At 37.0% G+C, this 22024-nt stretch overlaps 3 protein-coding genes and 2 long non-coding RNA genes across 6 annotated transcripts; 2 read left to right on the top strand and 3 right to left on the bottom strand.

Annotated features, from left to right (window-relative positions):
• The first annotated feature begins 570 nt into the window (after positions 1-570).
• Positions 571-3632, top strand: LOC136414699 (proline-rich protein 2-like). The gene is made up of 4 exons (XM_066398870.1): positions 571-769; positions 2396-2932; positions 2982-3110; positions 3160-3632. The coding sequence occupies exons 1-4, from the start codon at positions 724-726 to the stop codon at positions 3312-3314; spliced, it is 867 nt and encodes a 288-aa protein (XP_066254967.1). The 5' UTR covers positions 571-723; the 3' UTR covers positions 3315-3632.
• A 382-nt stretch (positions 3633-4014) lies between these two features.
• Positions 4015-4476, bottom strand: LOC136414708 (uncharacterized). Its single transcript, XR_010752555.1, has 3 exons — positions 4376-4476; positions 4190-4319; positions 4015-4128 (listed from the first exon to the last, which is right to left on the bottom strand). It is a non-coding gene; the product is annotated as an uncharacterized lncRNA (long non-coding RNA).
• Positions 4477-4985: 509 nt separating this feature from the next.
• LOC136414805 (uncharacterized) lies at positions 4986-5556 on the bottom strand. Its single transcript, XR_010752565.1, has 3 exons — positions 5360-5556; positions 5173-5305; positions 4986-5108 (listed from the first exon to the last, which is right to left on the bottom strand). It is a non-coding gene; the product is annotated as an uncharacterized lncRNA (long non-coding RNA).
• A 1477-nt stretch (positions 5557-7033) lies between these two features.
• LOC136414669 (uncharacterized) lies at positions 7034-9185 on the bottom strand. Its single transcript, XM_066398829.1, has 2 exons — positions 9026-9185; positions 7034-7418 (listed from the first exon to the last, which is right to left on the bottom strand). Exons 1-2 carry the CDS (start codon positions 9081-9083, stop codon positions 7105-7107), a joined length of 372 nt encoding a protein of 123 aa, XP_066254926.1. The 5' UTR covers positions 9084-9185; the 3' UTR covers positions 7034-7104.
• A 1542-nt stretch (positions 9186-10727) lies between these two features.
• Positions 10728-21409, top strand: LOC136414673 (uncharacterized). 2 transcript variants are annotated; one of them, XM_066398836.1, is made up of 13 exons: positions 10728-10782; positions 15374-15452; positions 15516-15687; positions 16015-16183; positions 16233-16593; positions 16649-17101; positions 17151-17271; positions 17329-17474; positions 17681-17869; positions 17931-18083; positions 18141-18307; positions 19016-19211; positions 21030-21409. In XM_066398836.1, exons 1-13 carry the CDS (start codon positions 10780-10782, stop codon positions 21164-21166), a joined length of 2346 nt encoding a protein of 781 aa, XP_066254933.1. In that variant the 5' UTR covers positions 10728-10779; the 3' UTR covers positions 21167-21409. The 2 variants fall into 2 exon arrangements, with proteins under 2 accessions (XP_066254933.1, XP_066254932.1); XM_066398835.1 differs by lacking the exon at positions 10728-10782 and adding an exon at positions 14983-15051.
• The last annotated feature ends 615 nt before the right edge of the window (positions 21410-22024 follow it).

The raw sequence follows: 22024 nt of genomic DNA, 5'->3' as shown, positions 1-22024 counted from the left end.
ATCTGATAGTATTAAACCTAGGGCCCTAACTTTTGAGCTCTCTAAACCATCAAAAACTTAAAACAAAATTAAAATCCTCCGGAGTTTCACGTAGGCTGGAAGTTTTGCGATGCTCCAAGATATATGTCTCGCAACACAATTACTAAGATTGATCGTAATCATAAAACTCCCTTCTAATAGATAGGCTCTGGATATAATGAATGTCCCCTGGGATGATGGACTGCATATGAAATCTGGTCTATCCCTGCCTTAGTTGAAGATTAAAGAAAATGGATTTCAACGGCTTATCTCTGGATGCAGCTATACATCATGTATCCATTGAATGATGTGCCATTTATTTGCGAGTCCGTTTTTAATGGTCCCGAGTGGTAATATTTATAGCTCAAAATGTCTGCCTCATTGAGTTTTGCGGTTTCAATGATGGATTTACGGCCCTTTGTTCATTAGACGTATCAAAGTGAGATTTAAGGAGGGTTCGCGTAAAGCTACAAGGCAATTACAGCAAAGTGACTTAAATGGGCGTCTAACCTTGTTAAAAATCGGTTAATGGCAATAAAAATAAATTTATAAATCTCAGACTGAGGTGTATAATTAACGCAAGTTTTGGATGATGCCAACTGGTTTTTCCATGGGAATAATAAAACATATACGCGCACAACAGCCGGCCAAATATACTGCTCTCTCGAGGTTTTACCTACAGTTCTTGTGGTTTTTAATTGAATAATGCATCGATTAGTGATTTTAGGTATTTGTTTGTATTACTTGAAAGGTGAGTTTTTAGCGGGCAAATTTAACAAAATTTATTTGGCATTTTATCACAATCTCAATGTGTAATTGCTAATATATAGAGGTTAACTACCGTGCGATATAGCTCAATTTATGGCAGCTAATTGGGAAGCTAACAGGCAAATACATATAACATATAACCGTGTAATTCACCGAGCGAGCTGAATTGAATTCTATGCTTAATCAAGCATAATGCCTATCTGCTACCTGCCTATCCGCATATCAAATATTGCTGATCTCGGCGATCAATTCCACATACATATCTCATTTTTTCTGAACGTCCCTCATGTGACCAGCCGATTTAAGGGCAGATAAGGGAGCGGATTGATGATGGGTCTTTGATAAAAAAAGCGCAATTACCACGAGAAAAAATATTTTAGTCCTTATTGAAATAATGTGCCAAGTAGAGGGTTTTTTTCTATACAGAGTGGGCCACGAGTAACGCCTCGGAATCTCATGACAAAGCCAAGAGATTTTTTAACCGTTTCTTTTTTGAGATGTATACAGACTAACTAGAGCTAGATTTTAAAATTATTTTCAAAGTATACAGAGTGTCCCAAACACATGTAATTGATCAAAGTTGCATTTTTTTAAATGGGATCCCCTGTATATTATATAATTTTTGAACTCAACCATTAAAATAAAATTAAGTTGTATTAAGGTTTATGGTATCTAACTCTAGCAGTTTTTGAAATAATTCAGTTTTTGTCAAGATGCAAGATAATTTTCAACACCCAATCTCTCATCCCATATTTAAGTTTTTAAAACAAAATTGTTTTTAAAACAGAATGTGTGTAATAGAATGTACAGGGTGGTCTCTGAGGGTGTTCCGATATTTAAGGAGCTGATTCTCTGAGTTGTTCTAAGACGAAAATGTTTTATAAACTTATGTACTAAACTGAGTGGTTTCCGAGGTACAGGGTGTTAAATATTAAGAAAAACAAAGTATTTTTTATTTTCAAAATATAATAAATGTGAAAGCAACAAGAAATTGTGAAAATGGCAACAGAGTACGTACGTAATACTTCATTTGTTGTGTATGGCCAGCTATATCTCTTTAACAAATTTGATATTATTTTCCGCATGGATTTTCAACGGGGCATTTTTTTTTCTCAAAAACGATTTATCATCTCAAAAAAACACCCGCGACATTTTTGGTGCATTTTGAATCGGTTGTTTAAAAAAATGTATCTAATTTGGAAAATACCAGTGGCGTACCCCCTATTCCTCTATACAAATTAATGTAGTAACCCCTATGCACGTCTATGGTTACAGCATTTTTCTTTAAATAGAAAGGAAATGTATTGCTAGGACTACTGTGTAGATATACCGAGTTTCAGTAAAATATATTGCGCCATTTTGAAAATGCGAAGAGAAATATTTTATTGCTCTTAATATTTAACACCTAGTGTCTGTGAAACTACTCATTTTAGAACATGCGCTGATATAGCATTTTCGTCTTAGAATAATCCATAAAATCAGCTTTCATTTGTATTATATGCATTGTATAGCCAATACAAAATAGTTTCTAAGAAGGCGGAATGTGCAATTTACAGCAATCTCTATCGGTATGTTGTTGGAAAAGACATGCGACTAAGTTATTTTCTAGATTGCCCACGAGTAGAAGCCTCACAAAGTAAACGGCAAACCCAAGTGGAATCCCTAATCGAAACCAACATTCCTCTGGAATTGCTGAATTTGGGAAACCTACGCAACGTCGCCGAGAGAATTTTAATCAAGGGCAAAGACCTGATTCAAAACGGTCAGAAGTTTGATGTCACGATCGAGTATACTCCCACTCAACAACAAGCTGAGCTAGGACACTTACAAGAATTCCCACCCCAATTTGGAGGTCGCTCTCCGCAACTTGGCGGACCTCCTCCGCAATTTGGAGGCCTGCCGCTTCACTTCGGAGGCCGTCGTCCTCAACATGGAGGTCCGCCCCCTCAATTTGGAGGTCGCCATTTCCAACCAGAAGGCCCACCTCCTCAATTTGGAGGTCGTCCGCCTCACCATGGAGGCCCTGCCCCAGAATTTGAAGGCCCTACTCCAGAATTCGGAGATTCGTCCCCTAAATTTGGAGGACCACCCCCTAAATTTGAAGGGCCACCCCCTGTATTTGGAGGCCCCCCACGCCGTGTTAAGAGTGAGATTTCCTTGAGGTTTAGAATCAGGCTCAGTTTGTTTTTTTGTAGATCGTCGTCCTGGATGGCTGATTCCATCAGACTTCCCTGGATTTAAGGTGATGGAAGGTCCTTCAGGTCCGCCTCCTGGGCAGTTTAAACCTCATCGCCGAGGATATCGTCCCCACCATGACCACCATGGTATTGTTTTACCGAACACAGTTTTTTGTAATTAAAAAAGTATTTTTAGGCAATGGAAACGAAGGTGAGAGACATGGCTTCAATCGTAAATCAGAAGGTCATACTCAAGACAAAAATAGTGACGATGAAAGCCAGATATCTGGATATATAGATGGAAAGTTTCCTGTTATTTTACTAGATAGCGAGAACGAAGTCAGGAGATAAGACATGAATATACCATTTTTTTATATTGACCTTATATTTAACATTATCACAATTCCAACACGGATCCTTTTCAACATTGCCATCCGTATAACTAAAACGAATGGTTCAATAGTCCTTTGATATACTTGCCGAGATAAACTTATCGAACTGCAATATGTCATCAAAGGACCAGCCCATGATATGTAGTACTCATCAATGGGAATTCCATGTAGTGTGAAAATGGGGCACAAAACTCGTTTTGTGTAGGTGGCTATGAATAGATTATTGGGTCGCTTTAAGTGCTCTTTGAGATATTGTCCCAGGGCTTAAAGTATTCATTTCTGAATGAAACTGAAATGTTCACTTCTAATCTATTTATTCAACATAAATTACTAAGATATGGAAATTAATTAACCCTGATGATATCCTCTACGTTGAATTCCTTGAAGCATTTCCCTTTTAATTGCTCGCTTTAGATTTCCTGTAATGGTAAACCAACGAGGTAATTAGAAATTAAAATGTGGGGTGTACGCACTAACTAACTAGATATAGATTTTTGCCAGTCAATTCTTCATGCCGATCCTCCATGGTCCAACTATAACCTGCATGGTGATATTCAGGATTCGTTTCTGGGACAGAAGTCAGCAAAGTTGAAAATACTGAACTTACCGAGAAAGAAACTTGCAAGACTTTTAGTGATAGTACAATAAAACCCATAAAATAACTTCATAATGCAGAGTTTATTTAAAATCTATTACAACAATAAATCAATTCAAGAACTATCCTTAATGCCCTTCACCATGACCCTCACCATGTCCGTCGTCTCCTTCATGCTCTGAAATGCATAATATACAATTTACTGGGTGTTCTCATAACTTTGAACGAACAGGCCTAACCAAATCCTTGTACAAAAGCTCCATGCTCCCCACCTTCTCCGTGGTGATCACCTCCCTCGCCATGGTGGTTTGGGTATGGATGAGGTTCAGAGGTGACGTTGGTTGCAATGTTGACGAGTACGAGGATTGTCTAAGTAATTGGTTAATACTTGGTTTCTGGATGTGTATTCATATAAGAAAACTTACCAATAATGTTCCCAAGAGGTTCATTATGAGCGATAGGAAAACTGAAACAGACCAATGGATCTGAGGTTCTGTGTTGGTAGAGTTTCAACAGTGTTCTGAATGTTGATGGTGGTGGGTACTATAGTTTAAATAGACGTACTTAATTGGGAACAATAACTGTAAAAAAAGGTTTTTGAATTGGTAATTATTTGTGGATTTCCACATACAGAGTGATACTTGATGTTAGTTTTCAAAGCAGAAAGAGAGAGAATATAATGCTTTGAATATAGTTCAAAATTTAATTCTGAAATATCTCAAATGCAGGGCAATTGCGTCTCATTCATTTCAACCTTCTTTGGAAAAATTGTTTCCGAGAGCTGTTAAGGTATACAGGGTGGCCATTATATTCAGACTTTCAACGAGATTATAGTTAAGGACGATATACATGTAAAAAATACGTTCATGTTCTGGGTACCACCATTATCATTGAAGTAGTTTTTTTTTTAAGTAAAAACGTCAAGAATGCTGAAAACTCTGTCTCCTCTTAGATCTGATAAAACTGATTTATAGTGGTCTGTTTCATAAGAACATTGCGTACTTTTAGTGGCAGGATACAATAAAACTTCAAACATAACTACATAATGCAAAGTTTATTTAGAAGCGATTACTACAAAAAATAAACTTGGGAACTATCCTCGATGTCCTTCACCATGACCCACACCATGTCTTTCACCTCTAAATCCTCCCTCGTGCCCTGTAATGTAAAATAAATAACAATTTATTTGGTACTCTTCTGAGTTTGAAAGAGTAAGTCTAACCAAATCTTTGTCCAAAACCTCCACGATGCCCTCCTTCTTTTCCTCCACGGTGATCTCTTTCGCCATGGTGTTCTGGATACGGGTTCGGATCAGAGGTGACGTAGGTCACGATGTTGATGAGTACCAGAATTGTCTAAACAATTGTTTAGTATTTAGTTTAAAGATGCATTCACATTAATAAACTTACCAAAAATTTACCCAAGAAGTTCATTTTGAGTAGTAGAAAAACGAAAACACACGAGTGGATTTGTGGTTGGTCGTTGAGTTTCAGCAATGTTCTGAATGTTGATGGTGGTAGGTACTACGCTTTAAATAAAAATGTGATTAATTAGGAACAATAACCGTGAAAATAGGTTTTTGAAATCGTAATGACAAGTAAAATCCTATATATAGGGTGATGCGATTCATAAGTAATATTAGTTCTCCAAGCAGAAGACGACAAGAATAAAAAGCCTAAAAGCTGAAATAAAAAAAATCAATTTATAACACTCTTTTAGCCGACTATAGACGTATATTAAAAACGTTCTATTATCTCGATATTTAAACATTTATTAAATTTTTGATTACTTTGAAAGTGAGCCCATTTTGATGTGTGATGCATGATATTATACAAAAACTTAAAAACTGATTATAGAATATTTAAAATGCAGGGCATTGCATTTCCTAATCTTAAGCCTTCTTCGGATTCTTTGGAAATTTTATTGAAAGGTTCAAGAATTGATTTAAAAAATTCAATAGATAACAATGAAATGAGGATTCGAAAAGATATCCAGGAAACGTGCAGGCAAATAATTTTCCAGAGACACAAAATATGTTCTATAAAGCTTCTCATACAAAATGGCAAATATAATATTTCCGGGTATAAATGATCCCTTTGATCTTAAACCTCTGCAAAGTACAACCACTTTAAAGCTGCACCTGTCTTTACTGATTTCTGACTTATACAGGGTGTTTAAAAAAAAAGGGTTCAGGAATGAAGGGTGTAATTCCTTGATTTTTACTAAGAAAAAAATTTCTATTACTATGGGTCTGCAAACACATCGTTTTTGAGATACAGGATGTCAAAAAAAAGAATACCGGATTTGCTGTCTTTGTTTTTGTTGTTATTGCTTTTTGTTCATGAAAATGTTATTTAGTAGTGTTAACTGTTGTGCTGCCAGTTTGTGCTCATTCTTTCTTACTATAAAAATGCATTTTTTTACTAATTCAGAGATGGCCGATTTGCACTTTACGTACAGTCGTGCTAAAAAAAGCCATCTAGCTTCTTTTCGGCGAAGATGTGACTTCTGTGTACAAATGGCAGGTGGACACGTAGAACATCTTCTTTAAGTAAGGAAAAAAGTTAAAACTGCTTTTGATCTTATTTTTTTGACACCCTGTATCTTGAAAACGATGCGTTTGCGGACCCATGTTAAAAGGAACTTTTTTTCTTAGAATGGGCCAAGGAGTCGCACCTTTCATTCCTGAACCCTTTTTTAAAACACCCCGTATATGTAGACTTTCAACAGGTGCGTTCGGATAAATAGTTACAATAAGCGGGCTATTCCTACCAAGCTGTGGTGTTTCAGCACCCTAATCGAGAAAACAGTCACCGCAATGGGAATGTTAATTAAATTTAGGGTTAATAATTATCCACCACAAGTTGATCTAACCTAAACTACATGGGATCATTTATGGTCGGATGCCTGCGGACCACTCTGAACTTACAATGGTTTGATAACTTGTTACTAACCCGATAAATTATTCATCGGTGCGGTTGATCGCATTAACGACATCAACTTTGACAAACAACTTTTGATTGAATGTGGGATTGCGAATCGATTGTATTTGGCACTGTCTATATTGAATAATAAACAACACGGATACTTGAAAGTTTATTTACACAAATAAATACAAAAAGCTTATAGCCTAGGCACCAATCACAGAAGGGCCTTAACTCCTAGGTATTTTCTGGATGTAAGACTCTCCGCTGGTGCTAGGAAGGTGCTTGCCGATCCTTTTCTTCTTTACAGTGTAGCTCTCTCCTTCAGCCAGCTGTGCAGAATTAAAACTCTTTTCCTTTTCGTTGATGATCTCATTGATTTGTCTACCGAATGCCAATCTCCCATGCTTGATAGCATTGAATTCGAAGGCTTCGGCTAATTCTGGATCGATGTCTTTCAGTGGTGTATCTCCGGACCTAACGTAGACTGCCACCGCTCCAGGTTGGGAGAAGATCAGATTTCTCGATCTTGCAGGTTTTGACTCTGAAATGAACTAATGTAGGTAAACTTTTGGAACTGGTTTGGTTTTAGGAAAGGGTCAAGATGTGGAATTTGTCCGTTTAACATACATTGACCCGAATTCGCGGAAGGCTTTGGCGGTAAAATATTTCTTTTTAGCTGGGCAGAAATTATCGTTGATGTTTGCTGTGTTATTACCATCGTTAAAACACTGCTAATTATATCGATTATATTATTTATTAAATAATCGATAGAATTAGGAAGTTTTAATTAATATTCAGTAGATGAGAGCATCATCCTTAGTTTCGCTTTTGATGGCCGTTCCTCAGCGTCGATTATGCACCTTTTAAGGTCGAGCATTTTCCAAAGAGTGCTTCAACTGTAAATGCATAATCACCTAGACTTCAGATTGAGTAAAAGCCGGATGATGTATAGGAGATTTTTTTTCTTGAATCGTAAGAGGAACATGAAGTTAATGTTATGCAAAATGCGTAAAGAAGGTAGATATATGAAAGTTTGCGCTATGAATCAGCAAATGTCCCAATAATAATATATAAAAGGTACACATGATGAAATTTTCATGTTAGTTTAGATTGATTTGAGAGTCCGTGGGTACATTTATCGTTAGCCACTTTTTGGAATTTTAAATCCATCCCTGGCATACACGCATTTATCATGCACAATTTCACATTTTTATACTCATCATTCTTCATTTAAGGTTAGTTCAGGTTGCTGTTAGGTTAGGAACCTCGGGCCCAACTTCATATATTTTTCTGACGACATTTAATTATAATTTATTCTTCGATTATCTTCCCCAAAGCTCTCTGGTTAGTGCACTTGTGCGCAAATTAGGTTTTGTTCAATGTCCAGTAAAGGTTTAAGGCCTTTTTTGGCTTATGTTGGCGAACAAATCGTGAGCATTTTTTGCTCAATATTTCTCCGCTTTGTTTGAATTGAAGTGCACACATTACCTCGCTCATTAAATTTATTTGAGAATTTACGCGATCTTTCAGGCGTAAACTGAAAAAAAGGTGCCGATTTTTTTTGAAGGAGCTTCTAAATATTCGAAAATTTACATTCGTTTTCCACATTCAGGGAATAAATGTAGATGATTTCACAGGAATCGCACGACCTTTACACCTAATTTAATAAAAATCCTGAAATACCGAAAATAATCTTAAACTTGGTGACACATGGTAATGTGCTTATTTAATCTAATGTGCCTCATCCACGCTCCAAGCATTTTTTGTTGTTGATTGAGGAGTCGAAATGGGCTTTGATGAGATTCGCAGTTTCAAATTATCTTTTTCCAGGGAACAGAAGCAGGTAGGAACAAAGGGGCCTAATTAGAAAAAAATGTAAACAGCTAAATTTATTTAACAAATCCTGCGATGTCAATTAAAGAGGAGCGCTTTGTTGTTTGCTAAGACTAATTTGCAATTAAATGAAAATTACACATAAACCCTATAATTATTAAACGCTTAAGATGGTTTGTGCATTATGTGCATAAGTGTGCAAATTTGACTCGGGTGAATACTCTAAAAATTACTATCTTAGATTAATGGACATTTTCTCACGTGAAAACATGGATTTGGACTAATGGTAAAAGAGTGTAATGGGCAAATACACACCAGCTAGTAAGACGAGAAGTGCCACAATCACGAGGTCTAAGATCCGGCCGGTGATCATGTTAAAAGTAGGAACACACAGACGAAGAAGAGAAGCACGGAGAGACTGCCGCACTAAATCAAAGATTACCTTTTATAACTCGAAAGCGGTTAAGCCGGTAATGTGTTCAATTCTTCGATGATGAACGGATGAGAATGAAGGATTAGGACCCTGATGAGTTTTTTATGCGATATCTCAGCGCAAACCAGCCTTTTGTTCGTCTAGGTAAGATGGTTGGCAAAAAAAAATCGTTTTAGCGATGCAGTAACTAATCAGGCAAGAGTTCTTCAAAAAGCGAAAAGTAAATAAAACCTCGAGCCGGGATCCGCTCAAAAGGCTAACACAATAAAGAATCCACAATATAACTGAAAGCAAAAGCTTTCTGAAATTATTTCCCCATGGAAATGGGCACAGAAACCAAACCTTAAACCGAAAAATGTAAATTGTAAAATTCCCTAATGGCTGGATGAATGTTTGATAAAGACGAGTTTTTTGGAAGATCTTTGGTAAGGTAATTAGAAGCTATGTAGAATTATATTACATATAACAACGCGAATTGTATACATTTTATAAAGACGAAAATATTAGCAACGTTAACTTCTTTACATGACTTAGGACAATTGGGCCTTTAGGTAGATATTAGAGATGAGTAAGGATGTGGTTCCTGCGATGCGTTCAAATGGTTAAAGAGCCCGTTGGGCCATTTGAGAGGATTCTTATATAGTAACTATGTAAAGATCTGGTTGCAGAAATTTATTCAAATTTTAGACAAATTCCTTGATGAGAGAAAATCTAGAACTTCAGTATTTTGCGTTTTAAAGCATTTCTATATTTCCATATTTTACATCTATTCAGACCAACGTCCGCGACTACTTCTGAGGATACAAAGAATTTAAGCATCGAGCTTAAAATTATCTCATTTTTCATTCTTGAAATCCGTTGTCCTCCTTGGTTTTTTGGCGCGGACATCTTCAAAGAGAATAGGAACAATCTCATTCTCTTTATATATTTAAACAGGCCATGCGAAGCTCCACAGCTTCGCATGGCTCATGTTTCTTGTTTTCTGCATCTCTGCCTGGCAATATTTGAGGAGAACAATTATCTTTGCCTACATTCATCTAATTTCATCCATTTACTAACATGGCAACGTGCTCCAATAAGGAATCAAACAAAGAAATGCTGGAAACAAATTTATTGCGAACTAGAGCGCTTATTTCAGTTCCACCATAAGCTGAAATTAAACACAAACAACTGGAGAGTCGTTCCATGTTTCTCCGAAAATCAGGATTTATAGGGTTAAAATATTACATAGGAATAAACACTGGGTAGCAGGTATTCAATATTGATCTTATGTGGGACCAGCAAATCTCTTAGACGTGCTTAATGGTTAATGTTTGCAGCACTTTTAGGAATCTATTGTGCCTCCTCTTGCTACTCTCGAGATACAGAAGCCTTCCCTTTGTCTGACCAGCAGGTAAGCTTAATCACGGTGTCTCATCAAAGCTCTACGTTCTTAACCACGATTATGCAAATTTGTGTAGTTTTTCAGAAAATTAACTTTGCCATAACTAAGACAGGTTAATTCGCCAACACACCAGCAGCGTCTATGGATGTTGCAATAAAAAAAGATAAGTAATCGCACCGTTATCTTATCTCCAGCTTTAGCAAATAACTGGCAAGTGTATGCGGATAAGCAATAGTGGTGAAATTTGGCTTGATGGTATGTACACATATCCTGTAACCATTCATATTGTAATATTACGGTTAAAACTCATTGAATAAATGTAAACATTATAGCAATCTTCGCGGATTACTATGTTAGTTTTAATTCGCTCGAGCAACTCGATGATTCGATTTATATTTAAATCTCAGCTAACGCACAATGATAACCTCTAGTGCAGCTAAACCCTCTATAAATTAACTTCTAAATGAAAATAAATTAAAATTTAATACATTTCGGTTGAAATGAAAATTACTTCGCTGAATCGAATCTAATGCAGCCAATATTTATTTAATTAACCTGAAATTTGCCGCTGCAAACACCAAAAATTGAAACTACAGCAATAAACATTCAGCAACTTTTGCTGCTTAAAAATTATCGATTCAAATGGAAAATTGCTTCGAAACAATGGGAAAGGTTTAGAAACCTGTGCTCACTTGACACGTATAAGTTTATCATCTTCTGATCCGGAGCAATAAATGATAACATATAATTGGAATTGAAGTATTAACTCAAGTTAGTTATCAACTGGAGGAAACTTTCTGGCTTTAAAGCCAATAACTCAAGTGTCCGTTCCGTCAAGTAACCTTATGTACATACCCGCAGTAAAACTTACGTAAAAATGATAATTTCTTTATCTCTTTATGTGTAATTGATACAATAAGCCAAGACCCAACGTTACTAAAGAGATAAAATACTATTGCTTAATCATCCTAGTAGATAGTTTTTAAGATACGTTTTTCACGGCACTTTTCTAGTATGAAAGATCTTGATAAGAAGACCTTTTCGTAACGTCAGCACGGATTTGGAGTGATTTTTGAAAATCTAAGAATCCTAAAGCACCTCAAATTCCCTCAAAAAGCGCTTTTTTTCAAAGTGTTTACCTGTGCGTTAAAAAAAAGGTTTAAGAAGATATACCTAGAACTCTTCACAGTTGTGATGATACATGTATCTTCTGCGTGTTTTTCCACATTGAAGGTGTTAAATTTTTCCAATATTGTGCAAAAATACATACATATATGCATAAATTTGACATGAATTTTTAAATCGCGTAAAGCACGTGAACAATTCCCGAAGCAAGTTCTAATAGTCGAAGTGAACATATGTTGTAATAATCAATCACAATCAATGAAATAACCACAAAACAGACTTGCTAGAAAATTTGCATCTTTCAACTTTTACTTCGTTCATATTCATAGTACTCTGCGTAAAACGCTAAAAATTTCAAGTTAAAATGAGTCACTTAGTAAAGTGAATCAAATTTTTTTTATTGTGTATTTTATTGCGTTGTAGCTCCAAAGGTTTTTTAAAGATAGTAATTAATCTTAAAAGAAACGGTATATGGTAGAAAATGTCTAAGCACCTGCTATACCTATCATAAACATGGACCCGGCGATCGAGAGAGAAAACCGTAACAAACCATAGCGCGCGAGAAAAGGGATTTGAGTAACTCAAGGACATTTTTTCCCATGCCCGTTTATCGAAAAGTTCTATTTGATTTTTTCATCTTACATCCCCTTTTACGCGTTTGTTTTTACTGATGACTATTTCTTCATTACATTGATGCGGTTTTTTAGGCCCTTGTGGACAGGGCCACAATTCGCTCTGAAAGGTGTTATTACCGCCTCTATATCACGGCATCGCTTTCCCAGGGAACCGTAGCTTTACGGACATTTCCGGCCGAATATACGAGCAAAAGCCGGACCTAGCTGGAACAACGCTTTTTGAGAGGTTAAAACACGCCGGAAAGTTTTCATTTCCACGGGGATTGCAGAAAATTGTATGTTCGTATCTACTAGTAAAAGTGTCATATTGGTGGCCGACGGTGTAACTTCATAGCTGAGGCGCGGCCGACGATTCAGAGGCCGAGAATATGATTTTTCTGCGCGGTGCGCCTACTATTTTCCATGCAATTCAAGATTAATTTCAAATTTTAAACATAGTCTAAACGGGAGCAGTCGTACGGAAATGGTTTGCTAGCCTATTATTTGCCCTTGATCGACGATGCAAAAGCCTCAATTAGGTTACTCTGTACCTATCTCCCCCGCACTGAACTTTGTTATGCAGTTTATTAGAGGCAATTGGCAATTGGACCGGTCCATAATTGATAAATCAATGGTTCAATTACTGTTCTAATGTCAGTGAAGCATTTTTTAAAATAACGCAGGCAATTCCTCAGTTTTCTTGAGATCCTCAGAGTTTAGCAACAATTTTTATGGTTCGTGGCGAAGAGCTTAAGGCTACAAGCTATTGGGAGAATGTTTGTTATTTTCGACCATCGGCAACGTCAAATTTCTTCTCCTCTAAGCCAACAGTGACTTCCTAATTATGTCATTAATACCAAGAAATACCATGTTTCTGTCCATTAGTAAGGGATTATTGAAATACACATTCCCTCACTAATTTATAATTATCAATAATTAAGTAAATAACATTATTCACTGGAAACGAGTTATCTTAATCGCTGATTAGATACTATTATAGTTTCGTATTTTGGATCTAATTTATTACAACAATTTTGAGAATTAAATTTCTTTCTATTATTGCATGCTTTGGATGAAGTGACTGTGCTGTTTCGTGCCACCACGACCAAGAGCACAACTCGACATGAACATCGATATTTTTATCTACTAATGAATGGATTACTAATCACGATTATCTCAGACCAACACAACAATGCACGATATAGGTAAAAAACTCTAAATTACCCGATAGGAACAACGCTTGCCCATTGTTTGGTACCTGGTTACAGAACCATGTTTTGCGCTTTGAACTTTGGTTTAACCAGAGTTTGGCAGGGAGATCCTCTTCAAGCCACTTCATCAGCAATCATAAATCACAATAGGGATTATTAACTTGTTTAGAAAGCATCTGAAACATTTAACTAACCCGAATGCCTATAAATTGATTTAATTTATAACAGTGCAAGCACACAATTGCTTCGTTACAACTATGAAATAACTTGCTTCCTATGTAAAATTTATCTAAGACAAGGTTAGAATAAATCGTGCAACATCTGGTGTGAATTATTGATTTTCAGGAGGCTTCAGGGATTGATTCTAGTAGAAATATTTTATCGATATGAGTCCTTTTAACAGCGTTTGGTGAGTTAAGGAAAATCACAGACCTCTTGTGACCTTAACATCATCGAAAAATAAGTCAATGACTTTTCGAACTAATAAGCCACACACCGGTATCTTTTGGGATGCCCACTGAGGTGATGAATACTATCTTAACCAGATAGATGAGCCATCCCGACTAAGTCTTCCAAAATCGCTTCCGGCAGAGAGATAAAATAATGATTACCTCGTTTGATTTGTCATTCAAGCTTTGGAATCTAAATGAATATTAATCAAAGGTAATTATGATGGTATTCGATGATTAGTTCAGGTATCGTCATTATAGCTGTTTGACGCGTTATTAGAATCGGTCTTAAATCGATCTGATCTAAGACGGTATCTGATAAAAATTTCTGTCTAAATACCTGGAACAACGTGAATTAGTTTATATTAAGAGATAAAGGACAATGTGCTAATCAGCATTGAAAGAGGGCTACGGAATTTAAGCTTCAAAAGAAATTTGTAAGAACATTTCTTGTGCGGAAGGAATGAAAGACTCTGCCAAGGACTGGTGTGCCCCCAAATAATGGTGTGGAATTCGTTCGGAAGTTTTTTTTCACTGCTAAAGCCATTAACTCAGGGGAGCAAGCTGACGTCAAATTTAAAATAGTCGCCCTCAAGAGGAAAAGTTATCTTGAGTTTTTGAGAATTTTGAACTTCAATATTAGAGGAAGCTCACAAGAAGTACGTTTAAAATTATGTCTGTTAGGTATTTTTCAGGCAAAACTTCACATCGAGAAAAATACAAATCGTATCTCAGCAGTAAAGCCTGCGCTTGTGCTGGCGTCGCTGCCGTGATCGAGTGTGGAGCATGCCCACTTCTTTATTTAGAAGTTTCGCCACACATAGGAAGTATCAACAAAAATTCTCTGTCAGTCTAAAAAAACTGTAAAACGCTTCAATCATCAAAGGTACAGTCATGAAATACAATTACTTGAAATTATGTATTAAAAAAAGTGATTCCAAGGTCATGATTTGCATAATACTCTCTTTTTGAGAAAAAATAACTGAAATTTTGCCGATTGATTTTAAAATTAATGAGTAAAATATTTGTAAACAGTCCTGTGCGGCTAAGTCGCAATAATGACGTCTATGAATGAACCTGCTTTGTAGAACAAAACAATTACCTCATGATAAATTGCACTTCTATGTAAGTTTACTCATGTTTCCTTTATCTAAACCAAACAATATGAGATTCCGCATCTGAATAATCTAAATTTCCACGTTTCTAACAACTCCTATCCTCATCCCAACCTACTAAAAATTGTTGGTTTGGTCATTCTACCCTATTAAGCTTTCCTCAATAACGTGACATATTTGTTTATCCTAAATTAGCTGATATTAAAAATATACATTATGAAATATTCCTTATCTTATCAAGTGACTAATACAATTTCAACGTTTCCTATTATCACACCCATATCACAGGTGGGAACATAACATCCATGAAACAAGCGTGTGTTCAATTACAGGTCGTTGGAATAATGGACCTCCGATGGGCAATAGTAATCCTTGTGGCAATTTTTAATAATGTGAACTCTCAAAATACAGGTAACTTAGTCGCAGCGACGCATTCTACCTACTAGTAGTGTTTAAACCAACTTTGACTTTTAGGCAGTGCTATAGTGCTAATAGACTGTTACGACACCTTTACCTTACCAGGCATCACTATTGCCAATGAAAGACCTCCAGCTACGGTAAATATGTTGGTTGAGTTCATCCGGAAGTTAGAAGATGCCAATCCAACACTTACTCCTAGAGAACTTTCAGCACTTATAATTCAATCGTAAGTAAATGTCGATGTTTTAGATACAAAGGTAAAACGCATAAAGTTTCTGTGCTAAATAATTTGCAAAAAAGGGCTACAATCAATTAAGTTGTAAAAATCAAACACCCGCGCTGTTGCTTTGCTCCAGGTTGGCGCATGCTCTATTAGTGACTTATTTTCAAAGTTCCTTGTGATCCCAATAAAAATATTATTAGTAAATAATTTTAATACAATAGTTTTAACTAAAGTGCTAGTGCTAGTTACTTTTCATCTTTAATAAGGGGATAACCTGAAGAACTAAAACCTGAAGCCACGAAAAACTTGTTAAAACATGTTTGATTCCAGTTTGCGCCAGGATGGCATAGCCAGGACAATAGCGCCTGTAGATAAGAGATTTGCAATCCCATATGCGGCCAGTAGAGTGGAAAGACATAAGTTCAGGGCAATAATCAGGTATCAGCTTCCAACCATCCAGCAAACTCTAAACTACGGCGACCTTAACCCTTATGAGAAGGTTCGTTGTGTCTTCTGGGTATATATTCTCCTAATAACAAACCTTGCAGTGTTCTTTACACTACTTAATTTCCAACACCATCGATAATCGACGCAGGGACAATGAGGCAACTGAATGCGCCAAAGCTGCCAGATATACAGCTCGAATCACTAGAGATGTTAAGGAAGGAGAAGAAAATACTGAAGGGGATACTGAGTTAATTAGTCAGGACTCGGTAGTGGGAGTTTCCTCTGCGGCAGTTTCTACAAATATGAGCACGTGTCCAATTGAGTTGGGAGTGATACAAACACAGTCGGGAGCTGTTAAAGCCGGAAATGTTCTTGCAGGGATTGCTACTGGGTTGAACCAGGAGTATATAACTAACGAAAATAGCAGCACCTATGATAACAGATATGCTTCCACTATAGCAGGTAGATAAAGCTCTCTGGCTTAGTAAGCTGCTTCTTCCGAAACTTCACGTTTTAGGGGAACTATGTGAAACAATCTTGAGTCAAGCAACTGACCCCATCGAACTTGGCAACTCAGGGGGCTGGAATAGTTCCATCAATCCGAAATATTTCTTCCTTCAGAGCAACGCACCTTTACAAACCACAGATGCGGAGCTGAGAGGGGCTCTTGACGGCCTCTATCTTGGGTTAAAAATGAACAGCTTGACCTCCGCTTACTCGGACTTGAGGATTTCTCAGCTGATTGACATGTACTACTCACCTTACGAAAAAGGGATTTTAGATGGCTCTTTGAAAGGCTGCAACAGGAGCATTCTTTACACCGATCTGACGACTTCTGACGAAATGACCACTCAGCTCGTTAACTACATGGGAGTTTTGTTTAACTATGGTATAGCGAGGGTGTCCCTAGTACCATCCGCTTTTCAGCAGCTTTCCAAAGCTGCGGTAACCGCTCTTAATACTCGGTTAAGTAAGTTGTTGATGCTGACTGGAATTTTTTTGAAATGTAAGAATTCTAGCGAATATGGCTTCTTCGGATGTGGCATGTCGCGGCGCTCAAGCTATTGAGAGAGTTGTAACAGATTTGCTCATCTTCATCGACTCCAGCTGGCCTTTCACCACCGTCCAACCAGTTTTGTCGTAGGTTTTTTGAAAATACTTTGAAGGCAAAAATTTAAGCACTTACTGCACGTTTAGACATATCTTAAACAACATTGATGTGAACAAATACCAGTCCAGGGTTACCTTATATGGCGGGAGTACCCTAAGGAATCTAACGGCAAATGGCACCAGATATTTGTCTGATTTCTATTTGCAGTACAACCAGTCTATCCATAAAAATGGTAAGTACATCTCATATTAACTGTTTTTGAATGAAATCGACACATCGGTCTTTTATACGAACTGAAAACATCTAAATCAATTTTCATCATAAATTATTCTTTTGTGTGCGCAACTTTTCTATTGCAACTTATGAGATTCCGATATCGGATATCCTTATCTTGGAGTGTATTTTTATTAGCTGAAATAACATCGTTTTTTTTTAAAGAGACCACTGGTTTTAACTATATCGAAATTTTCGAGCTTATGGAAAGCTACGGCTCTGCTAAACTTGACAACAGCAGCTATACTGGAGGAGAATCCACTATTGCATTGTTAATCCCTAAAACTAGCCCCACGAACGAACAAAATACTTTCCTTAGTCAAAGAAGGGAAGTATTCAACAAATTACTGCCAGGTAGGAATGGCAGTTATCTGCAACTTAATCTGAGGTTCAAAAATACCTATCGTTCTTTCAGACATAACCTTTTTGGTTCTTGGAAGCGGCAGTGCAGCTGACTACAGTAATATCATATCCAACACCAAGAGAGATTTTGTATCTTTGAAAGAGAGCACTAGCGAAGAGTCCCTTAGCACTACTGGTCAAAGTGTTGTTAGCAGTATCCGCCAAGGTAGTATCTAAGATAAAAGTTACCATAGTTAGTAACAAAGCCTTTTTGTATTTGCAGTGCCAAGGTCTCTTGTGAACCCTGCATGTACATCCCAATATACGGGGTCGGCGAAGACATTCGAAGTCACAGATTACGTCGAGCCTCTGGGAACAAACTACTATAGTATTTCGCCTCATTATTTCTGCTCAGGTTCCGAAACTAGAAATCTTAAGATAAGGGAACAGGTAACAACACCATTATGTTTGCTTAAAGTTAAAGTGTTTTGAAAGTAATTAATCCCGACATCTTTGCAAATAGCTTGCCCCTATTGTGCCACAACGATTGGGGACGCAATAAATATTTATTGTTTATTTAAATTGATTTACCAAACATATTTATGTGATTGGGCAATATTTTTTTTCTACTTATTAATTGATGTTAAACACCTGCGCCTGCCTAGGCGTTATTCCTATTTCGAGCTGAGCTCATGCGCCCTTTAATCGCTCATGATTGAATCTAACTTTTAATGACGTTTGGATGCAAAAAATCATGTATGCTGTAAGATCTAAACAAGTCATTTTACATATCATATGATCGCTTATTACTTAAAATTTTGAGTGTTCTAAGGAGTCAGGTCGATAAAAACACTTCTACTTTCGTCAAAGCCACTGCTCGAAGACGGCGGTGCTCATTAATAATTGGCCCCCCATGGGTATTATTCATCAAAAGTGGTTGAATGGAGGATGCTCTTAATGGTGCAACAGCCCTAAATACTCGAAATTAATTACAACATCCTGATCAAGATTTCTGCTAATTTTTAATTCATTTTGCATTAATTTCCGCTCTCGGATGTGATTTGGTTAATAATACAGATATTATACGGTTCTCAGGCTTTTCTCATTCGTTCGCAGCTCAGCATCAGAGCATTTAGGTGATTTAATTTTTTTTCCAAGGGATATGGTACCATCAGCATTTGCATCTCAAGAGACAACATCAAGCCTGCTAACTCTACTGATGGCAATTGCACTGCAATATCAAGCTCCGAATCTGTTACTGACATTACTAATTTCTGCGATGGTTCCACAGTCAGTTCGTGCCAACCAATTTACATTTCAATTAATGGAGCGAACTCGACTGGAAATTGCAAGAGTAAGTTACCTGTTATGTCCAAGGGAAGTCAGTTCCATAATTTTCCACTTCGCGGAATTACGTGTTAAATTGCAAAAAAATATTTCATCAATGTAAAAAAAACCTCATAAAAGTATAAAATAGCGACTTTCCCTATATAATAATGAGGCTCAATTCCGGGTAAATGCGACGGAAAAAGGAGAAGGCGAAAAGACAAATGCAATTGCTTTAGGAATGGATGGCAAACGAGCCTAGAGAATAACTAATGTATGTTTTAATGTTAACCGTTTAACCCCACGAGTTTCAACCTCAAGAACATATTGCATTAACTACGAGAATTCGAGAAAATTTGAGGCACGTCGCATACATCTCTTAAACTAGACGAGCGTACAAAAGTGTTCAACTGCTCCCAATAGATATGTAAATTGCGAAATGAGAAATGAGCCTTTTTCAATTTTTAAGGGAGAGAAACCCTCATTTATCAAGAGCTGAACAGGGCTGAGGAAATATATGGGGAATTTTGCTCTTTAATAGTTAAGTGCAATTATTCGGCAACTCATGAGTCTGTCCTCACGATACACTTAAATCCCCTAAAATCATATGTTTAAAAGGTGAAAATTATAGCAAAAACTATAGGTGATGCGAGGTTGGTTAAATCGGGGCGAAGTGGCGCAATTTGGAGTTCAAAAGTATGCCTTTTTTAAGTTTGGAAAAATTCTGATGGCTTTCGGAGACATTAAAAAAAACATTATTGTAATTTTTCCTCTTCTACAAAGTGGCGATGTCATCCGACGTTTCGCTTGTCGATAACCATCATCAACTTTATTTTTCCCTACGGGCGCCATCTTGGATTTCTACATTTTTCAACTCAGTTGTTTTTCCTCATTACAGAATTTCCCAAACTTGACCTCTAAACTATGCGCTCTCGCCCAATTTACCCGACCTCGTATCTTTTACGGTTACCGAGATCCTCATGGTTGAGCTCCAGCGACGACACCCTTCATTCGCGGTTCCAGTATATGACGGCTGTAATCAGATGAAATGAACCCACAATGGATTAGAACCTTTTCATCCAGGGTAAACTGACGATTTACGTACAGAATTCCTGTTAATTAAATTTGGGGTCGTAGAACTTTGCCTTACAGTAACCCTTCCTTGGGAAAACTTTAATAAGACGCTTATGAGGGATGCAGATAGAACACAATCTTAGTTCTAAAGTAATTGTTCTTAGCTTTTGGGTTCGAGTTTGCCCGAGTTTTCACAATACAGGAGATTGCTAAAGTTAGCCCGAAGTTAATGTAAAGGTTATTAAATTGATGCAAAGATGGCATAGTTAGTTAAGTTTTGATTAGTACGGCTGCGCGATTGTTTAAAGTAACTCGTCTTATGAGCCTGTTTTGGTTGTGAACAGCATCATTTTCGAAAATGAATTAATTTGGTAGATATTTAATTAATATTCTAGAGTGAAAAGCGGAGGAATTATTTTAGTGGCCACTGTTGGGAATAAGCGCGCAATGCACCAGCTATTATTAAATTACTCTACTTGTATTCGTATAGCAATTTAAATTAAAATATACATTTAGTTTCAACTACTTTGTAGTAAATGTTGCCCTGTAGAACTGAATTTGCGGTTAATTGAGGAAATCGAATGAGCGCTTTACGGACCCTCAAAATAAATGAATTCAACAAATACCTTTGTTACGCTTGGAAGTTAAATTCTTTATAGTACAATAAAAGTTCTTGCCAGGTGTGGGAGTTTTAAATGAATTTCCTCCGTTCCAAATTTAATTCGGCATGCTCTCAACATTTTTTTTTACCCACAATCATAATGTTTTTCAGGTACCTCGTGTAGATTTCCCACCGACATCCAGTATACAATCACATTGGAAAACGTGGGCTGTACTAATGGGTCGATCGTCACTGCTGCCAGTGCCCTTTTAGTGTTATTCCTCTGTGTCTTGTCACGGTTTTCATAGACTGAATTGTTAAGTGGCCGTCGAGAATACTTGGTGTTCATGAATTACGTTTGGCTGCTACATGAACAACATATCGCATTAAATACATGTTTAAATATGCCGCCTTATTGCGGATGATGAGTAGGTACGATTTTAATATTTATCCTATATGTATAAAAGCAGGAAGTTGGGGATAGATAATCTTATTTCGGAATAGATGTACACATATGTAGGCGCTCCGCAACGAGAGGAAATCGCCTTGTCTGTTTATATTTAAGTTTTGTTAAGATACTTCGGCAGATGCAAATTTCGTGCCTATTGCGTTTATTATCTTTTTTTTACCGTACTATAACGTATTTACACTTGCCAAAAATATAAACAATAATTCAAGTATTTGATTTATTTCCCCTTTCGATCTTAGCCGAGGTGAAGGCTTGGTAGATCGAAAACTTCCGGTCCTCCCCAGAGATCCTAACTTACTGATTGCCTCGGTAACATGGCAAATGCTGTCCATTATTCGATAGTGCAAAAAAAATCCCGCGATGACGGACCACGGGGTAAACACAGCCCCTATTTTAAGCGCAAACCCTGCGTAATAAATCACCCTTAAAACGTTTTCTTGAGATCCGAATGAATTATGTAGACATAGACGTCATCAATCATTCTAATACGGTGCTGAAGAGTGAATGACAATAAAAAAAATATGCATAATGCTCTATTATTTTAATAAAGTCTCTATTTATGAGGTTGAAGTCGGATTGGATGTTGGAGAGCGCAGGCAGGAGTAGCTGCCCTTAAAAGGACAGCCTGCATTAGTTAAAAGGGCCCGATTCTATAGGTAATACAATTTCAGTTATATTAAGACCACTGTTTCCTAGG

Source organism: Euwallacea similis, chromosome 18, assembly GCF_039881205.1.
Source record: "Euwallacea similis isolate ESF13 chromosome 18, ESF131.1, whole genome shotgun sequence".
NCBI classification, from domain to species: domain Eukaryota; kingdom Metazoa; phylum Arthropoda; class Insecta; order Coleoptera; family Curculionidae; genus Euwallacea; species Euwallacea similis.
This window is presented reverse-complemented; position numbering and strand designations above follow the sequence as displayed.

Coding starts and splice junctions, on each gene's coding strand:
- LOC136414699 (XM_066398870.1), top strand. CDS start 724: ATGCATCGATTAGTGATTTTAGGTATTTGTTTGTATTACTTGAAAG. Junction 2,933..2,981: donor CCCCCCACGCCGTGTTAAGA/GTGAGATTTCCT, acceptor GTTTTTTTGTAG/ATCGTCGTCCTGGATGGCTG. Junction 3,111..3,159: donor TCCCCACCATGACCACCATG/GTATTGTTTTAC, acceptor AAGTATTTTTAG/GCAATGGAAACGAAGGTGAG.
- LOC136414669 (XM_066398829.1), bottom strand. CDS start 9,083: ATGATCACCGGCCGGATCTTAGACCTCGTGATTGTGGCACTTCTCGTC. Junction 7,419..9,025: donor ACTTCTCGTCTTACTAGCTG/GTGTGTATTTGC, acceptor AGTTCATTTCAG/AGTCAAAACCTGCAAGATCG.
- LOC136414673 (XM_066398835.1), top strand. CDS start 14,998: ATGAACCTGCTTTGTAGAACAAAACAATTACCTCATGATAAATTGCAC. Junction 18,084..18,140: donor TGTTAGCAGTATCCGCCAAG/GTAGTATCTAAG, acceptor TTGTATTTGCAG/TGCCAAGGTCTCTTGTGAAC. Junction 18,308..19,015: donor ATCTTAAGATAAGGGAACAG/GTAACAACACCA, acceptor TTTTTTTCCAAG/GGATATGGTACCATCAGCAT.